This window comes from Mastomys coucha, unplaced genomic scaffold, assembly GCF_008632895.1.
Source record: "Mastomys coucha isolate ucsf_1 unplaced genomic scaffold, UCSF_Mcou_1 pScaffold5, whole genome shotgun sequence".
In the NCBI taxonomy this organism is placed as follows: domain Eukaryota; kingdom Metazoa; phylum Chordata; class Mammalia; order Rodentia; family Muridae; genus Mastomys; species Mastomys coucha.
In genome coordinates this window covers 58,071,181-58,090,639 of record NW_022196911.1, presented here as the reverse complement: position 1 = coordinate 58,090,639, position 19,459 = coordinate 58,071,181, and the positions used below count along the sequence as shown (strand labels likewise).

Sequence of the window (19,459 nt, the reverse complement as noted above, 5' to 3'; positions counted from 1 at the left end):
GCATACAGTGTTCTAAATATAAGTCTGCCTTTTGAGCTCCCCAAACCCGTTACCAAAACTGAGTTTTGGTGTTTGCAAAAATACCAGGAAATTTTTATATAGTATGCTGACAGCCACTGTTAAAAAGTTTCTGGAAGCAACAATAACCCTAAGTTGGTAGTGATGCATGGCATCCAACTGCCCATGGCCACCTCTTCACAGACACAATGACCTCACCTACACTTCACTGCGTGGAATGCTGGAGGCACTCTCTCCCGGTCTCCTGCTGTCTTGGTGTAACCCTACCCATCCTTCCATTCATAGAAAGGTTCACGTGAATTGCCAAAGCAATGTCAAAAAAGAAAGGTCTAGACACCAACACTCTCTTGATTTTCTGTTTGTTGTAATGCTGCTGTAATTTCCCAAGCTTGGTTTAGATAAATACATTTTGTCCAAGTTCTGGGGCGGCTGTTTTCCCTTCCTTCATGAAATTATCAATAGGGAGACCTTTGATCTTACGAATCCATGCAGCTTTGCTGGCTTTTCCTGGGTCGACCTCTTTAGTGGATTCACTGGCTTGATATTCCTTCATCTTAGCTTCTGCAAATTCTTTTTCCTCCTTCACAGTTAACAGCATGAACCCAGTGTTCATTCTAAGAGGATCAAGGGTTGTGTAGAAACGAGGCCGTTCTTTTTTGAGAAACAGGGTGGCTGTTCCCCCTTGAGGAGCGAGCATTCGGTTTGGTTTAATTACCTGCATGCTGGTCAGGGGGCCTGCACGGCGCATTGCCCCATCAATTGAACTAGTCAAGTGCTCGTCACCTCTTAAGCTGTCAGAGACCTTGGGACGGATGAGATTGGGCTGGGGTACAGTGGCCTGGACTCTGGGACTGTGCAAGGACTTTTTCAAGTTGGGCTGAAGTTTCTGGATTTCAAGAGGGATGTTGGTTTGTTTCACATTTGTAGGGAAATTGCTGGATCGCAGCTGATCAACTGCATGTTGAACTGATTTTCCTTTGAGAGTTAGGACTTTCCTCGGATATAGAATTGAAGGCTCCCAGGCATCGATGACTTGAGTTCTGGGCCTATGGGGATAGGCAAACTCTTCAGAGTTGTGGGCTTGTTGCAAGGCATTGACAGTCAGAAGGAATCGGTCAGGTGTCATAGGGACTTTCCAGAACTTTTGCAATGGATGACTGACTTCGCCTACAGGATTTTCCATATCATCTGCTCATTCAAAGACAAAACAAAAGCATGTCAGCATTCTGTAAAGAGGAGAGACCGTCTATGTATAAAAGCTGAAGCCATTCTAACTGTGAGGCACACTGAGGTCTTGTTGCCGAAAAGGCATGCCATCAGACATCCTGGATCAAAGCGGTCTATTTGGTAGTATAACTGTCAGTCAATAGCCTAAGTTCCTACCTGTTGCCTGTTCCAGAGGGTGGGATTCCTCCCTTGTTCCCTGGTTTGGGGACTCCTCTTACCCCAACCACCATCTAGACCTAAGGGTTTCAAATGTATGACTAAGAAAAAGTTTTGGTTTTTTTCCCAAACCTACTTAACTATATTTTCTGCTTCTTATATGTATACATTTCAGCATCTTGCCAAGTTCAGGCATTTACTCAAAATCTACATCCAGGACAGCTCCAGAGAAGCAACCCACAGATGCTCCAGTCTACTCTCACAGATACTTCTATCGGACCTGCACCTTCCTACGCGCAGATGGTCCCACAGACCGTGGACAGCAAGGAAGCAGCCAATTCTCCTAAGACTGGACCAGCATCCCCATTTTCGTAAGTTTCCCAGAGACACATCACCCCAAAGTCAGCAGGAAGCAGCTAAAGATCCTGATTCTCCATCTCCTCTTTCTAGTTTCTCATATTTTTTTTTTTAAATTAAACCAAAATGGAGGAATGTTAGCATATCAACATTCTTCTAGGCTCCACCCAGCATTACCTAGCAACAGCCAGCTAGGCCTGGCTTGCTATAAAAAGGAGTTTGGCCTCTCTGCTCTCTCTGACTCTCTTTGCTCTTTGACCCTTTTCTCTCTCTCTGACTCCTTTCTCCCTCTCTCCCCTCCCCCCCTCTCCCCTCTCTTCATGTGTTTCCTGCTGGCCTATTCTCTCTGTCTCTGTATCTTTCTCTCTCCCCTTCTCCCCTCTCTTTCTCTACCTCTACTCCCTTCTCAACCCCCCCCCATCCCATGTCTCCAAATAAACTATTCTATACTAGACCTGGTACCTACCTCCGTGAGGTGAGGGATACCTCAACAGGGACCTGCTGAGGCAGCCCCTCCCACAGCACCATGCCTGCGACACATATCATTGACCTTACAAAACATATCATAACCCACATGATTTGCTCTTTAGATATCATAGATAGCTTAAACAGTATACATACCCCACCCACACAGCCACATACACATGCCTTATAACTATCATTTTTAGGTGCATGTCTTCTCTCTCGGAAATCTAAGGATAACACATTCTATATAGAACTTTTTTTTTTTTCTGTGTATAGTAACTTTGGGTCTGTTTCTTGGGGATATAATAAGTAATAACTCAATTAAATGTCCATAATAGTTCTTTCCATCTCTCCCCTTCAGCACACACACACACACACACACACACATGTATGCACACACACAGGCACACACCCCGTCCGTCCCCCTGGTGATTCCCCCTGAAATCTCATTGATTTTGCTGCTTTACCTGAAGATAGTTTCTTGGTTTGCTTTGAGGAAGCCCGGAACTTTGAGACCTCCTGTTTACTAGACACGGAGTCTTTCAGGCTCTGCCCCTGAATGCTAGACTTGGAATGCGCGTCCCCAAGGCTGGTCTCTTCCTTCTCCTCCTCTTTGTCCTTACTCTTCTTTGTTTTGTTCCTGTCCGAGCTGTACTGCCACTTTACATTTTCAAACTGGAACACGAAAATGCTGCTGTCCGTGTGGGCCACCATCCTGGAACCAAAATGAGAGAGTGCCCACAGGAGGAGCATGGAGGCCACCAGAGCATACACATGGCAGTTGGGTCTTATCCAGTCCCTAGGCTGAGGGAGCTGTGGCCAGGCAGTGACCACAGGAATGGGCTAGCTCAGGGTGTTGCTGGGAGAGAGTGGAGCATTAGGCAGGGGTGGGTCGTTTTGTAACGGGTTGTGTGTGTGTGTGTGTGTGTGTGTGTGTGTGTGTGTGTGAATTCATCATGAAAGGGACACGTATGTCCTGATGGCCCCACCGCTCGGGTTGGAATAGCTCTTTAGTGACTTTCCAGTTCTAGAGTACCTAATCCAAGTACTTAGAATGCCCAAGACAAAGGCTTAGGTACTCCCTACACAGATGTCAGGACATTCACTCTTTTCTTCTTTTTGAGCTCAGTATCTAGACACAGTGTTTCTATTTTTATCCTTAAAATTAAAAAAACAAACAAACAAAAAACCTCTCAATGGGAAGTTTCCTCTCCTCTGCTGAGCTTTCACACAAAGCTCCACACAACTTCCCAGCATCCTCCAGGGTCTCTGGATATAGTGGAGACAGTTTATAAAGCATGGCAACTTCTCTTGTCTCTGACTCTTTCTCTCACATCACAGGTTTGGAACTCAGATCTCCCGTCTCCAGGACACCTCCCATCCCCCACTCATTTCTTTCACTTTGACTTTTTTTTTTCATCTATACAAAGCAAACTGCTTTCTTCTCTGTGTGTCTAGATTTCCTAGAACTATAAGAAGAAGCTTCCTCCCGCCATCTGTGTGTGTGTGTGTGAGTGTGTGTGTTTCTTCCCTAAGTGCTATAATTTTAAGACTTTTAACCTACAATGTAAACTCTGGAAAAGTGACTCATTTGGGTTGGAAATGCTGAAACAGGGTTTGAGAGATCAGGTTCTATTAAGGAGTTTCTGTCAGGATTCTTTTTACCTAGACTTAAAGGAGATCCTCCAAGCTGGGCATTATGACACACTTAAGAGTAAATACAGCTCTGATTGGGTCCAGATCACTAAGTCTGGGGCAAAGGTCAGTAGGTCCCACAGGAGACTACTTCCCTCAGCCAGGCTGGAAGGATCTGCCAATAAATCCAGAGTCCCAGAGGAGAAGGGAAAAAAAATATCACATAGAATGACTCATGCCTCTGCCCTCCGCACCTACCTACCACCCACCTGTTGCCCTGATAAAAGAAGGATAGCACAGGGTCACCTCTGACATCAACTTTTATCACCTTCAGACAATTCCCATTGAGGAAATTGTAAATTCGGATTTTGCCATCTCCACAGGCACTGATGACCCGGAGGTAGAGGAGAGACACCTGCAGCACCTCCCTGGAAGGGAAGAGAAGGACAGACAACACCTGCCTTGTGGAAAAAGGTTGGAGCCTTCTGCTGGGGTTGGGAGGTAAGGGCCCTACCTGACCTTGAGGTGGTGTTTCCAGCTTTTACAGTCCTAGATTTAAATCATGTACCATCCATCAGACATACCATTCCCATTCTGTAGTTATTCACAGTTTAATTGCAGGTTGCAGAGTTCAAAGGTGCTTTTGAGGGGCAATTGGGGAGAGACGCCTAATACCTCAGATGGTCATTTATTTTTTTCATGCAGTTTGATTCTTAGATACTTATTTATGCTGAGAATTGGGTAGGATTATTATTATTATTATTATTATTATTATTATTATTATTATTATTCCTTGTAGAGCCATTTCTTGTATAATAGTCTTGTTATGTAAGAAAGAACGGTATAAGGCTAAGGGTCATCATCATCATCATCATTTTAGTTTTTCGAGACAGGGTTTCTCTGGATAGCCCCAGCTGTCCTGGAACTCACTCTGTAGACCAGGCTGGCCTCAAACTCACAAAGATCCACCTTCCTCTGCCTCCTGAGTGCTGGGATTAAAGGCATGCACCTCACTGCCTGGCTCAAAGATTATTTTTATATGAACAGACCTCTTAAATTTATAGATTCTCTTTTTGGTCTTTAATGAATGACTTTCATTCCTTCTGACAGTGAACATCCTCACGAAAATTATACCTTGACATGAGACTCGTGTCTTTTCGTGATGGCCAATGGGCAAGGAGGGAGCCAGGGAAAACCTCGGATAGATGCTCCAAGAGAATCTTTCTCCAATTACAGGGTTCAAGTTGGTTTATTCAGTCCTGATCATTACAGTGCTTTTTTTTATTGATGTCCTTGAAAAGTTGGATATAATTGCATCAACTTGTTTGATGTCACAGGCAAAGCCAGCCTATTAGTCATTGTTAGCATTCTGTCTAAGCTCTGCTCCACAGTTACCTGGCAACAGCCAGGTGTGCCTGACCCACTATAAAAGGAGCTGTTTGCCCCTCCTTGCTCTCTTGCTTTCTCATGCTCTTGCTTTCCTTCCTTCCCTCTTTCCCCATTCTCTACCCCGTCTCTCTCCATGGGCTCATGGCCAGCCTCTACTCCTCTACTTCTCCTCTCCTCTCCTCTCCTCTTCCCTCCCCTCTTCTCCCTTCCCCTCCCCTCCCCTTCCCTTTCCTTCCCTTCCCCATCTCTGCCTTTCTCTGCCTCTACTACCCTCTTGACTCCCCTCTCCATGCCCTAAATAAACTCTATTCTGTACTACACCGTCGTGTGGCTGGTCCCTCAGGGGGAAGGGATGCCTCAGCATGGACCCACCAAGGCACCTCATTCCCCTATACCTCACCACACCTCCATAGAACATAACCCCCTCTCTTTATCTTTTTATAAACACAACAGTCATGATCTACCCACTTCTAGATCTGCTATGGCTTGTACATGGGTTGAATGTGTTCCCAAATCGTTCATGCGCTAGAATCATGGTCTCCAGGGTACCAACATTGAAAGAAACTTTTAAGAGGTGGGGCCAATAGAAGCTGATTGGAGAATTGGAGGCCTGGACCTCATGCACATCTCTGGTTAGTAGTTAAGGAAGACATTGTAAGAAAGCAAGGCCACTTTGTGCAGTCACTCCTTCCTGGGTCTCCACTAGGTTGAGGTGCTGGACAGACAGGGCTGCTAGCTAAAGAAGACTCTTTTCTTTACAACTCATCCATTAAAGTAATCCGTTACAGTAACCAAAAATCACCAGCCATGGCCTAATTCATCCTGCCACTTTGTCCAAGAAGGAGGAGGAGGAGGAGAAGAAGAAACAAAACAGATTTCTCTCCATTTCCTTCCCACTACACACATATACAAACTTCACCTACCCAAGATCCTCTTAGGAACAGCTCATGTTGTATTTTCCATTGAATGCTCAACCCATAGCCTATAGCAGGTTATATACATATATGTACATATATATGTATATATATATGTGTGTGTGTGCATATATATATACATACACACATATATAGATCCATATACATATATACATACAGATACACATACAGATATATGTATATGTATATATGTATATATAAAGTGTTTTCAGAGTATGGTCATAGCTACAAAATATTAAAAGAATGACATCTACCCTATTTGGCCTTAACTTTGGTTGATCTCAGGCCAGATAAAGACTGCTCAACGCACCAACAACTATCGAAAAAGAAACAGCAAAGACCACAGAAAGCAGGTGCATGCTCAGCATATCTAAAAAGAGCAAAGAGACCCGCATGCCTTGGATCCCTCCCTAGGTGGGAGGGGAAGATATCAAGCTGAGTTTTCATTCAAACATTTAAACATCCAACAGAGTTTTATCATCTTGATACCTTAAGCAACTCTTAGTCTGCCCTGTGCAGTGTTAATCTAACACTGAGAAGATAGACACTCCCTGTGCAGAAGGGTTTCCTTTACTGTGTCTTCCTTGACTTTGCTGAGCTGGGCCTACGCTTCCCCCAGGTTCCTGTGACATTTGGTAGTTCAACCCATACCAGTATATCCTCTAGTTACAATCCAGGCGTCAGAATTGGGAGCCTAGGGTGTCTGACACCACCACACACTTGCTCTGTCCACCACCGAGGAAACACCTTCACCTCTCAATCTTTCCTCAGGCTCCGCCCATCCACACCCCCACGCCCGATGGAAAGGAATACTAATTTCCACATGTAATATCTGCTACAATTAAATTAACTCATTTCTTTTTTAACTTTGTCCGATACTTGGCAGGTGGTGGTTACTGGTCGTAAACTAGGTCAGATCCCTTTTTAGGCTTTATCTGGCCTCTAGATGTCTCCTGCTTTGCTCTTGCTCTCTGAAATTTACTTGGAGGAATCACGTCAATGGAGATAATGGAGACAGGAGCTACAGAATTCCACCCTTCTGTAACAGCAACAAAAACTTTAAAAAAAAAAAAAAAACTGTCAGAATCTATTTATCTTTTTCAAATCCTGGAAAATTACAGAAGGCTTATGGTATCCCTAGAAACATTTAGACAGGAAAGATGGCCTTAGAGTGGAGAAGAACGCTGCCGTGTTCTTTGCCGTGTTAACTGAACCTAGTCCGTTCTTCACTACAGATGCAGCCATGAGAAAAGTCGCCACAGTCTTGGTGCGAGAAGGAACCAAGCAGGCGGCCATCACGGTGAGGTAGTTACGTGTGCTGTCTAGTGGCTTCTCGGAAGACCGTCTTAAAGGCTTATGTGTGTTACCTAAGAACTCTTTCAGTGCTGGATCTGCTACCCAAGGGGCGTTTGCTGGAAATAGTCACAGTGAATAATTGGGCTCTTGCTAACTGAGGTCCTAGAAACACAGTAAGGCAAATGATACAACTGACTAAAAAGCCAGGAAAATGCTGGGGAGTGAGAGGTCCAGGAGTGTATTCACGGGGATCTGATGATAACACACGTCCAGAGCTCAAGCTTAGGAAAGGTCTGCGATAAAAACAAAAACACATCACTCAGGATGAAGCAGGAGACTGACAGCTTGGGGCTTTATAACAAGACCTTACCGTAGAAACAAACCAGCTAAAGCGATGGCCAAGGGGAATGTGATCTCACTGATAACGCACATTTCTCCAATCCGTAACCTCTTTTACCTTACAACTAGAAGAAAGAAAACAAAAAACAAAATCGAGCAGAAGGCGAGAAATAATAAAAACTATAGAATAAGTTAATTGGGTTAATTTAAAAAAAGGTCCAGCAAATCAATGGAACAAAATGTTAATCCTTTGAAAATATTAACAAAGCTTGATAGACACCCAACAAGTTTTAACTAAAACTGGCCAAGAAAACAGAGGAACGGCTCTGGGTGTAGCTCAGGCTGTTTGCCTAGGCTGGGAGGCCCCCCCCCCCCCGGGGTTCAATTCCTAGCCCTGAAAAAGAAGTGGAACAAGAGAGAGGTTTCAAGAAAAGAAGGAAGGAACTAGGGAACATTTCTGCTGATGGATGGAAAGTTCTATAGGTAGGTAATGTACAACATTGTGAATATACTATAAACTGCTATAAACTAATGAAGTGAATTTTATATCATGGAAGCTATGTCTCAATTATTAAAAAGTTGATTATGGTGTGCATTGTAGAAAAGGCATTGAAGTTTTTTTTTTTTTAACCCAGAGTATAAGATCACCATCTGTCAAACCAACTTTTCATGCTCAGATTTCTTCTCTCCTAACCTTCTCCCACACTATAATCAAAATCACAATTTTAGTTGAAAACACTGAATTAAAGAAGGAGCTGCCTTTCCCTAGCTCCTCTTCCACATAGCAACTGTCCGATCCCTAGAATCCTTCAGAAAAGTACCCTATAAATGAATGCTTGCTGCCAATCAAATATTTTTGAGCAACTTATGGCTAGCTAACACCATTACAGAAGGGTGGAGGAGCATGCAAGCAGGGCCTTGGCCACATCCTCCAGGTAGTTATGGTCTTCCTGTGTCCTTGCTAGGTCTCAGGAACCAGTGTGAGACTGGAGAGATGGTTCAATGATTAAGAGTACTTGTCTTGTTGCTCTTTCAGAGGACTGGGCATGGTTCCCAGCACAAACATGACAGTTTACAAACACCTGGAACTCCACTTCCAGGAGATCCGAAACCCTCTTCTGACCCCCCCACAAGATCCAAGCACTCACATGATGCTTATGCTTATATGCAGGCAAAACACTCATACATAAAATAAAGTGAGCGAATCTAATTTAAAGTTTGTAAATGATAAATATGTATCTGTATGTTGGTAGTGACATCTGTGGAGTGTGGCAGTATCTGAAGTTGTCTAATAGCAGACAGAAGGCCCATGGATTAATTAGATAACAAACTGTGAAGCTGAGCTAAGTCCTAACTGGGTGCTATTTAGAAAGATTTAGCCGGGCGGTGGTGGTGCACGCCTTTAATCCCAGCACCTGGGAGGCAGAGGCAGGCGGATTTCTGAGTTCGAAGCCAGCCTGGTCTACAGAGTGAGTTCCAGGATAGCCAGGGCTACACAGAGAAACCCTGTCTCGAAAATGCCAAAAAAAAAAAAAAAAAAAGAAAGATTTAAAAACATACAGTTAATACTTTTCAGGGGACATCATAAAGTTGACGCCCCAGTTGAGGTCTCAGCTTGATTGTCCAGGTGGTTCACTGAAAGACTTCCCCACAGTTTCCCAGGGATTAGGATTAGGTAAATCCACTGAGCACAGGCATTTCTCATTATCCACCCACTAATAATTGTACTTATCATGTGCCACAAAGAGCATTTGGACGTATACACGTATCTTACACCACATGCCTCTCACAAGGCTGGTGCATGTGGAGTGCCGAGAAATCTAGAGCCTGACTTATTGACTCTCCTCAGATGGACTCCCCTAAGGAATCCACTGACTCTCTTCATCAAGTAATAACAGCATTTTGTTTCTTGGCCCTTCCGTGCACTGAGGGTAGGAGGCATTATCCCTGTAGTCCATAAACCACAGGCACAGCAGAACCGTGAACTGGCGCCAGTAGCCCTTCCGAGTGAGCCCGGCTGTGGCTTCAGAATACTTAATAGGCACCAAATCCATCTGGACTGGAATCGACAAATGAAACCCGTGGGCAGGCCTGGACCAGAACCAAGTCCGTAAATGTTGAAGTACAAACTTTTCAAATGTCTTTTGTTACTTTTAGGCCTTGACACATGGATCATTTTAAGGTTTTGCAAGCATAGTTCCCTGGCATAAAGACCAAGTTTAGAGTACTTAAAGTACTAAGTTTAGAGTCGGCATTATTTGGGGCAATCTGTGGGTGCACCAGATAGCTAACAGATGTGAGTTTATTGTGTGACACATATTTTCTTTAATCTCAGCACTCGGTAGGCTGAAGCAAGATCACAAGTCCCAAGCCAGCCTGGGCTACCCAGGAAGGCCTACTCTCATGCCACCCCACTAGAGCAGCAGCACCCAGAGGGACTGATCCACTGAAGACGGCACATTTACCACCCGACTCCCCAACACCTACTTAGGATGCTTGAAGGCCATCAGGCACCGTTCATACTTTCCCACCATGCTCCAGGCCATGACCAGGCCATCAACACCTCCAGAGACGAGATGCCACTGGTTAAAGAACAGGCACTTCACAGCTCCCTCGTGCCCAGTGAGAGTCTGCAAGAAAAGATGCCAGTACTTTCAGACCTTCTCACATTAGCCCGTGACTCCTCTGCTGGCCAGATTTGGAGACTGCTTTAGTGGAACCCCAAAGCTATATCCCACTTCTCCCGTGACTGCCCCTCGTGTAGCATGTCCCTCAGCTGACTTCTCCTCTAAGAAGGCCAGGCAAGCCCATGCCTCTCTCTTGGAAGTGGCTCTTCCTCACTTAGGAGGAATATGACTAAGGTTAAGTTCCTGTTCTGGTGGGTCAGTGGCTGGGGCAGGCTCCATCTCTCTGGAGCACAGAGAGGCCTGAAGTCCCTCTTGTTGATTGTCATCCTCAGCTCTTTGGCCATGACTCAGAGGGTGTATAAGGGCATTCTAATGCCTGCAGCTGAGGCTCAACCACAAACAAGACCAGTATGGAAAGATTTCACTATGGCCATGTGGTCCTACCTCAAGCAAGATTTTACTAGTACCCACTAAAGCCAGGAGTCCAAATCTGGTAAGAACATGTTTAACACATGCTATGGCTTGGATGCATGACACAGAATCCATGTGTTAGCTATTGAATCCGCAAATCTGTAAGTCAATGTTCAAACTTCAAAAGCCTCTGAGAGGTGATAGCATTGTGATGCTGTGCTCTCGGTAATGTATTGATCTGGCCAGGGACTTGTGTCTTGTCCTGGGAGAGACTTTGTTATAAGAGCAGTGGCCTCTGGCATGCTTTCTCTATCTCATCATCTGATGCTCTCCACCATGCCATGGCCCATCCCAAAGGCCTTTCCTGGATGCTGGCACTGTGCTCTTTAGACTAAGTGCCCAATAAATTTCTACTCTTTATAAACGATAGTCTTGGGTATTTTGTTAAAAATAACAAAACACTGAATAGCCTAAGACAATTTCTAATGCCTTTCCAGCACTTTTTTTTCCCCTTTCGCTTTACTAAAATAATTGGTGGTGGGGCTTCCTTAGGAAAAGAACAAATAATTTATTTTCCAAACCACCAGCTATGGCCACGGCAGGATCCTCTAGGAGAGTGAATCATCTGCTAGTGCTAGAAGGGTACTCTACCTCTGCCTCTCTTAGAAGGCCCTGGGGCTCATAAGCTGTGACTGTGCGGAGTCAGAAGGCAGCCTTCATCCACCCACTGTTTCACAGTGTGGAGCATGATGCGGTGGGGGGAGGGGAGCTGATCCTCACCAACCCCGACTGTCTTTGGAGACCCTTCCTTGGGCGATACTGGGTTTCCCTGGTTGCTGGCTATAGAACTCCATTGCTTGAGGGTGATCTAGGGAGCTACATGGAGGAACAAACCCTCACGCCCTTTGAACCAATCCCCAATGTCCCTGCTCCTCCGGTAACCAGCTGGCTGACTACTCACTTTTTGCAGCTGAGCTGTGACAGCATGCCACACCTTGACTATGCCTCGCTCACAGCTGCTCACAATGTAGGTCTCGCTGATCTTGGCAGCCAAGATGGGATCTTTGTGTTTAAAGGTCTTCAGGCACTTCCCTGTCTCTATGTCCCATTCTGACAAGGAGAGGTGACAGGAGAGGAGAGGGGTCGGGAAGGAGGAGAAGGTTACAGTGAAGTTCTGCTGTTTGTCATAAAATGGCGCTTAAAGAATCTTCCCCCAGGAACCTTCACCTGGCGGGTACCCCTCCAGGCTCACCTGCAGGGACACAGAGGCCCCCTGACCACTGACCCTTGAGAAAACCAGCAATGCAGAGGGCCTTCGCTCTGACCCTGGAACTCTGCCTTGGTACTGCAGTGCTAGACAGCTCCAATAAGCCTGGATTGTCTTTGCTGCTGAGCGGGCTTCATGAGAACCACAGCAAAGCTAGTGTCATGAGCTTTCCCAGGTGTCCCCTTCCTGATCCACACCTATGATCCACAAACGGCAAGCTGTCATCCTCTCTGAGCATTCCTGACTCTGACAGTCATCGGGATTTCATGGCAACATTTTCACAGACAAGGGTGGGTTTGATGTTGCTCCTCTGCAGACAGGGTTAGAGCAATGGCACTGTCTAGTTCTCGGGGGGGGGGGGGGGGGGGGGTCTAGGTGGGGAGAGAAGGGGACGGCTATGTGAGCAAATAGAGCTACAAGATGCTTCAAGTGGGGGCCATAAGTTCCAGGATGGATGCCAAAAGTCCTACTTCACCAGCCCCTAAAAGCACCTTAGTCCTGAGGTGACAACAGATCAAGTAACCAGTCGCCTAAGAGAAGGATGCCCCGCACTGAGCCTTGCAAAGCATTAACACTGAGCAAGGAGCTACCGTGTCTGCTGTGGGCTGCTGACATGGTCTCGGGCAAACGCTGTTTCTACTCTACACTGTGCAGATGAAGGGGAGACTGAGGCCTGGAGTTCAGGAACTTCCTCAAGTTAGAAAAGGACTGAGCCGGAGAGCTGGGAACTGAAACTGAAACCAAGGTGTCTGGGCCTCTGTTCCCACACTGTAAGCATGCTTTCCTTCCCTCGTTTTTTCCACATGTACATCTTGTCCCATTTATAACATCACCAGGGATTAAAAAAAAAAAAAAGAAAAGTTAGCCAGGCAGTGTTGGTGCACACCTTTAATCCCAGCACCCAGGAGGTAGAGAAGGCAGGCAGATCGCCATGAGTTCAAGATGCACCTGGTCTACAGAGTAATTTCTCTAGGACAGCCAGGGCTACACAAAGAAACCCTATCTCAGGGGGGTGGTTAAAAGATTTGTTGATAAAGTGCTTTGCTTCAAAGAACTTTAAAACCATGAAATTACTTTTTGTTTCTTCGATGGTGTCCTAGTCTGTTCTATTTTGGTAACCTAGGTAAGTGGCAGAGCGCTCGAAAGACCAGGCAGGTGAGGGGCATTTTGCTAATTGTGGATTTACCGACTTAGTTCGGCCTTTTAAAAGGCTGGACTCAAATATGTATCTTGATCACTCGGTTATTTTGGTACCCTTCAAATTTTATACGTGAGGTAAGGGTCTAACTGCCCTATCCCCAGACCCAACCCCACTGTGTGGTTCCAAGGAAGCATGCAGCCTTCCTTAGCAGCCCATGGCACCATGGGGCTCAATGCTAGGACTTAAGCTCCTAGCCTGTACTTAGAATTCCCCAACTGGGGACCTTGGAGACCGAGACTCCCAGATGGCTTCCAGGCTGTGGCTGCTCCTTTGTCTCAAACCCCCACCTAGACAGTTTTCCCCATGGCTTTTGCAAAACCCAATATTTGCAAAGATGTTCATTTGGATGGGTAAGGATATATGTGATAGTTGGGAGCACGGCTCCTTCTTTCACTGAGTCTGAGCTCCTCTGGGTCCCTTTCCTATGTTCTTCCTCTCTGCCTATCCCTGACAGGCAGTGACTCCCTAGACCTCTGCTTTCTCTTCTCCTTTTTCCTGCTTTCCTGAAGAAATTTCATCCACACTTAGGTCTTGCATCTTTCATTCTGAGTTCACACCATCATATTCATAGGTTCCACGTCCTCGTGCTTAACCAACCACAAATCGAAATATGTGGTGGCCAAAATGGTATCTGTACTAGATGCTATATACATAAATGAATGCATAGACTTTTTGTCACTGGTACTAAATGATGTTGAAACACAGCTAACTACATGGCAGTTGCATCGTGCTATGTGTTATATACCAGCTAGAGGTGGATTAAAGCATACAGGGGGATGTATAGAAGTTCAGTACAAGTATTGAGCTATTTCACATAGGAAGATGTACATCCTCAGATGTGGTTGGTATCCAGGGGAGGAGCTCCTAGTATCAGTCTCCTGTGGACACAGAGGAACAACTGAAATTGGCAGCTATCAAATCCACCTATCTAGAGCCCTCAGCCAGGGCATCCATTTCTGGGAAATTCTCACATGAAAGTCCTCAGAATTATCTCCCTCATTGTATTTGCTCTTGAAGGCTGCTAGAACGTATTGCCACAAAGTTTCTGGCTGAAATACAAATGTATTGTTCTTTATAGATGTGAGAAACAATACCAGATACCATGTGGCTGAAGTCAAGGTATCAGCATAAATATGCTCCCCTATAGGGGGAAACCAGAGGAAATCTATTTCTATGGCCTTCTGGAAGCCAGCCTGTCCCTTGGTTCATGATCCGTTCTTCCACCTTCCATGTCAACAGTTGTCCACCTCTCCACCCCTCTTTAACAGTCACATCTCCATTGGATTACAGTAAAGAACATTTCCCTGGGTTTTTTTGTTTTTGTTTTTGTTTTTGTTTTTGTTTTAGGGAGTCACACAAATTCATTGGCCCACCATCAATAATCCAGAATAATCTCCACATTCTAAGGTGGAGATATTAATTTAATCATATCTAAAAACAATCTTTTTTGCTTCCCAAGATGTATTAGACCATGTGCTGTTGCTTTAACAAAACACCTATCATGTGTCTATATGTCACTGCTTTAATAAAGCAACTATCATTAGACCATATGCCACTGCCTTAACAAAACAACTATTGTATATTTATGATGAGATTTTATTCAGCTCAAAGGCCTTGAGGGTTCCAGGGCATGGTGCTAACATCAGCTCTGGTTTGTTGAGGACCTGCTTAGCTGTATCACTTCATGGTGGAAACCTGTGTGTGTGTGTGTGTGTGTAGGAACATTGCCAGGAGTCCCATAATCCTTTCTGTAGGCAGTGCCCCTGGTTGGCCCAAAGACTTCCCAACCAGGCCCTCTGTCACTTCCACTTACCACAGTGGTGACCACGCTTCTGACACATGAATCTTTAGGGGAACACAGCCAAGCACAAGATAATAAGATAATCTAGTCATCAGTTCCAAGGATTAGGGTGTAAACACTTTTGCTCGATATTTGCTCTGTCTGCCACATTCAAAATGTCTACAACAGAACCTACGACTTCCCCTCCAGTTTTTCCCTACTTTGTTCTCCCTTTATAGTCTTTATTATTTCCATTAATTGTGTTTTTATATGGCTGGAAGCTTGGGGTTTTTTAAACAGCATTATTACTTGCTTTTATAGCCTTTTATATCCAGTTGGTGAGAAAGTCCTAGCAATTTCCCCTCTGGAAGTCTCTCTTCAGCATGGGCTGTTGAATATGAAGCCATATCCGTCTGAGTTCCCTCATGCTGCTTGTTCTCAAGAATTCTGAAGACACTGCAGCAGTTTTCTAGGGTGCAAGGTGTCCTAATTCGTCCTCTGTCTCCACGTAGTAACCCTCTTCCATGTTTCTCCAAACTCACATCTGGCTTACTGTCTCAAGTGCTCATTAGGCCATATCGGGTCCAAACTGAAAACACACCTATGTCTCTAAGGTTCGGTGTTGCATCATGATGCAGGAAGTGCCCTCCAACCATTCCCCGAAAGAATCTTAGAAGACCGATATTCAGCACCACACAGAGCAGTCCAGCCACACCGAATAACTCCAAGTACCCAGTATAGTCTTCCCCATCCTCCCGTCCATCCATGTGCAACTGGATGTCTATCCTTGTCCATTCTGCTTGGAGTATCTTCTACTACCTGCCTCAAGATCACACTCAAGTGGTGTCCTGCTGATGAAACACTCCTCATTTCCTCTTATTACTGTGTTCCCTTTGAGTGCTGCCTGTGGTTAGGAGCCTGTGGACTGAGAGCCCAGCAGTCTAGTTCAAATCCTACTTTTTCTCTTTGTAGCTCTGATTGTGGCTACTTTTCTGCCCCAGAGATTGTGATGGTAGTGCTAATTATTAACTTGATGAAATCAAGAATCACCCAGGTGATGGGCCTCAGAACTTGGGATTATCTTAATTACATCAATTAAGGGGGAATGACCTACCTACTGTGGGTGGTAGCATTCCCTAGGTAGGTGATTCTCAGGTGTTGTTGAATGGACAGATTGACAGATACTTGAAAAGATGGGCAAATAACAGAATAAACACTAGTTATAGAAATGAGTGAGTAAGGTGAAATGTGATTGAAATCCCAGAACCCAGGGGGCTGAGACAGGAGGATCATGAGTTCAAAGCAACCCAGGCTATATCAAGAAACCCTGTCTAAGGTAGAGGAGGAAGGAAGAAGGGGGACAGAAGGAGAGGAAGGGGAAAGAATGGAAAAGGAGGAGAAGAAAGAAAACTAAGGCAAATTTCTTACCTTTCACCTGTCCATCTTTTGCTCCAGATACAAGCCTATTCTTATATACATCCAGGCAAGTGATTGTCCCCTGGTGGCCATAAAAGATTCGTATGCAAGCCCCAGTTTGTATGTCCCAGGATCTGCAGAAATGAAGGCATGTATTAGAGATTTTCTGAAGGTCCAGAGGATCCTAGTGTAATAGGGTTCCTTTAGATAGCTAGATAGTTAAATAGGCAACAGAGTCTTGTCACTGTTGGCATTGGTAAGATCACCTTCATAGAAAAAGTAAATCAACAGTGTACACTTTAGAACTAGCAGCAGGTAAGCAAGTCCATTGGCCACACATCATCCTACAAAATGCAAAACCATCCCTCTATCTATAACCCACTGAAAAGTATAAGGATTTGTTGCCGTTCTGAACGGGATGGAGTTGTGAAGTTTAACAAGAGTGCACTAGACTGTTATAAGAAAGTTTTAAACAGTAAAAAAAGGGAGCTTGGGAGATAACTGAAAAGAAATAAAGACAAGGGCGTGAGTCTGACGCCCCCCCCCTAGAATCTACATAATAAAGAGCTAGCTTGGTAACCTGAGCTTGTAGTGTGGGCAGTGGGCAGGTTGCAGATCCATGCGGCTTACTCAGCCTAGCCTGCTAGGTGAGTTCTAGGCAGTGACACTCTATCTCAAAAAAAAAAAAAAGAAAGAAAGAAAAAGAAAAAGAAAAGAAAAGGTGGATACACTGAGAAGGATTAGGCTGGGTCTGTAGCTGGGCTTCAGTACCTTGCATTTGTGAAGTCCCAGGTTCAATCCCCAGCACTGAGGCAGAGGTTAGGTAGTACCCGGAGGAGTGGGAGGAAAGGCAGGGAGGAAACAGAGCAAGCCAATGGATGAATAAACAGAGATGCCTCCTGCAGACTGATAAGGGTCGCAAGGTGTGAACTGTCACGTACAGGCAGTTCAGTTCCCTCTCCCTAATGTTCAAAATGGAAAATAAACCAGAACGAACCAAAGTCAGAGAATAGCCACAGGCGGATGAGATAAAGGACTTACCCCACCATATTTAAAAACCAAAGTAATTGAAACACTGTTGAGCGATGGCGGCCACACAGAAGAGTGACATACAACAGAGAGCCTAGGAAATGGGAGATGGAGTCTTAGGGCACAGCTAGCCTTGCAGTCCAGCGGGAGACTTTATTTTCACAAGTGATGCTGAGACTGTTGGGGGACACAAGTGAAGAGCCTCTTAAAGAAAAAAGAGGCTGTTAGACTGAACACCTGAAAGGGGAAGGCAAAAATAAAATAAAACAGGGCTCTTCAAAGGCACCACAAAGCCGGACGTGAGGCTTCATACCGATAATCCCAGCATGCAGGAGGCTATGGCAGGAAGGCTGCTTGTGAGCCTCGACTACATAGCTAGGCAGTTAAAAAAGAAAATAGCCACAACCCAAAGCTCATGCACTCGGGCAACAGGTGGCGTAGCCAAGATCATCTGTGGCAGCAGCCAGACATTACACAAATGTTCATCTGCACAAATATCCCACCCAGGAAAACCCTGTGGCTCTACACAAATAAGCCAGGACTGCTGAACACACCCTATGGTGAGTCTTAAACTGAGTCCAGGTCCAGACCAAGCGTTTTCGTCTACTTTGACTTGAATCAGAGGTGTAAACAATAGCTGATGTTTTTGAAAAGTATATAAGCAAGAAGAAAAATCTTAAAAAGAAAGGCAAGACAGGGATCAGTATAGAACTTTGGGCAGCATTACCTGTCTGGAAAAAAAGAAGCAAGGAGGAGGAGATCACCCAGAGGCCATGGAAGGGCTCATTCCCAGTCTGAGCAATGGCGCAGGAATGTGTATTATATTCCTTCATATGAGAGGCTGAAGGGATGGATCCCTGCACGCATACCGCACAGCCCTCAGCAGTCTAGCTCCAGGGTCTCCAACACCCTTTACTGTCCTCCAAGGTCAACTGAACTCAGCCACATACCCACCCACAGGCACGTACATATACGCATTTTTTTTTAATTTTTGAATAAATCTCTAAAACTAAAATATATGACTAAACCCAATTTAAACATGGCTTTGCTTCCATATTATACTTCCCACCCATAAGAAACTAATTTCTCTTGAAAGAGTTTATTTAAAAAAAAAAATATATATATATATGACATGTTTATTTAAGAATATTTTTTAAGAACAGAAAAAATATCTGATTTTCAACACCAACATCTGATAATTTACAAATCTATTTTAAACAGTACATAAAATCCTGGCTTGTATCTAAAAAAGAACCCTGCTTTTATAAATATTCTAGAGGTAATGTAATTCAGAATAACCTCCATATAAATATAAAATGGACAAAGCATTCCATACTTGCTTCTCCCAAAAGCTACCTAGTTTTGGCTGGCCCTTGACAGGACAATGATCATGACTTCTCACCTGATGCTCAGATCGTAACTCCCACTCAGGAGAATGTTGTCCTCCTCAGACAGGAAGAGAGCCCTGACGCTGCCGGCGTGGCCTCGGAATTCTATGGGCAACTCTTTGACCTGCATGATGTCCAGGAGGTGGATCTTCCGATTGGATGATATGGCCATTAGATCTCCTCCACTATAGTGGATGATTCTATTTTGGTCAAACCTGGGTTTCAGAAGGTGGTGGGGATGGATTATAGGAAAGAGTTAGTGTCCTTCCTGGGCTCACATAGCACCTGACTTTTGCCTACAACGGTGGAGTAATAAGAAATTCAGTGCCATTCAGAAGGCAAGGCCAAGTGATAATAGGACCTGATGATCCCTACCTCACTCTAGAGAGGTCTGTGTCAAGGATGATTAAATCCTGAACACATTCGTAAATTTATATTTTAAAAAAATTGCTTATGGACAAGCTCTGCAGCCAGTCCCACAACACACAGAGAAAGCCACACTCCCAGGTGATCTAACAAGCCC

The 19,459-nt window shown here is 44.8% G+C and overlaps 1 protein-coding gene and 1 long non-coding RNA gene across 6 annotated transcripts in view; one reads left to right on the top strand and one right to left on the bottom strand.

Moving 5' to 3' along the window:
- Window positions 1-361: 361 nt before the first annotated feature.
- Window positions 362-19,459, bottom strand: part of Cdrt1 (CMT1A duplicated region transcript 1) — a 35,833-nt gene continuing 16,735 nt past the window's right edge. For 3 of the 4 annotated variants that reach the window (XM_031351855.1, XM_031351857.1, XM_031351858.1), the window contains 7 exons: window positions 18,951-19,151; window positions 16,532-16,653; window positions 11,817-11,965; window positions 10,305-10,447; window positions 4,128-4,286; window positions 2,691-2,938; window positions 362-1,206 (listed from right to left, as the gene is read on the bottom strand). In XM_031351855.1, coding sequence (XP_031207715.1) covers window positions 413-1,206; window positions 2,691-2,938; window positions 4,128-4,286; window positions 10,305-10,447; window positions 11,817-11,965; window positions 16,532-16,653; window positions 18,951-19,151 — 1,816 coding nt within the window. In that variant the 3' untranslated portion in view covers window positions 362-412. The remainder of the gene's footprint in view (window positions 1,207-2,690; window positions 2,939-4,127; window positions 4,287-10,304; window positions 10,448-11,816; window positions 11,966-16,531; window positions 16,654-18,950; window positions 19,152-19,459) is intronic. The other variant, XM_031351856.1, reaches the window with a different exon arrangement.
- LOC116077365 lies at window positions 3,990-11,279 on the top strand. Of its 2 annotated transcripts, none has more exons than XR_004113219.1 (3): window positions 3,990-4,359; window positions 7,418-7,487; window positions 10,153-11,279. It is a non-coding gene; the product is annotated as an uncharacterized LOC116077365 (long non-coding RNA). The 2 variants fall into 2 exon arrangements; XR_004113218.1 differs by having other exon boundaries at window positions 7,418-8,300.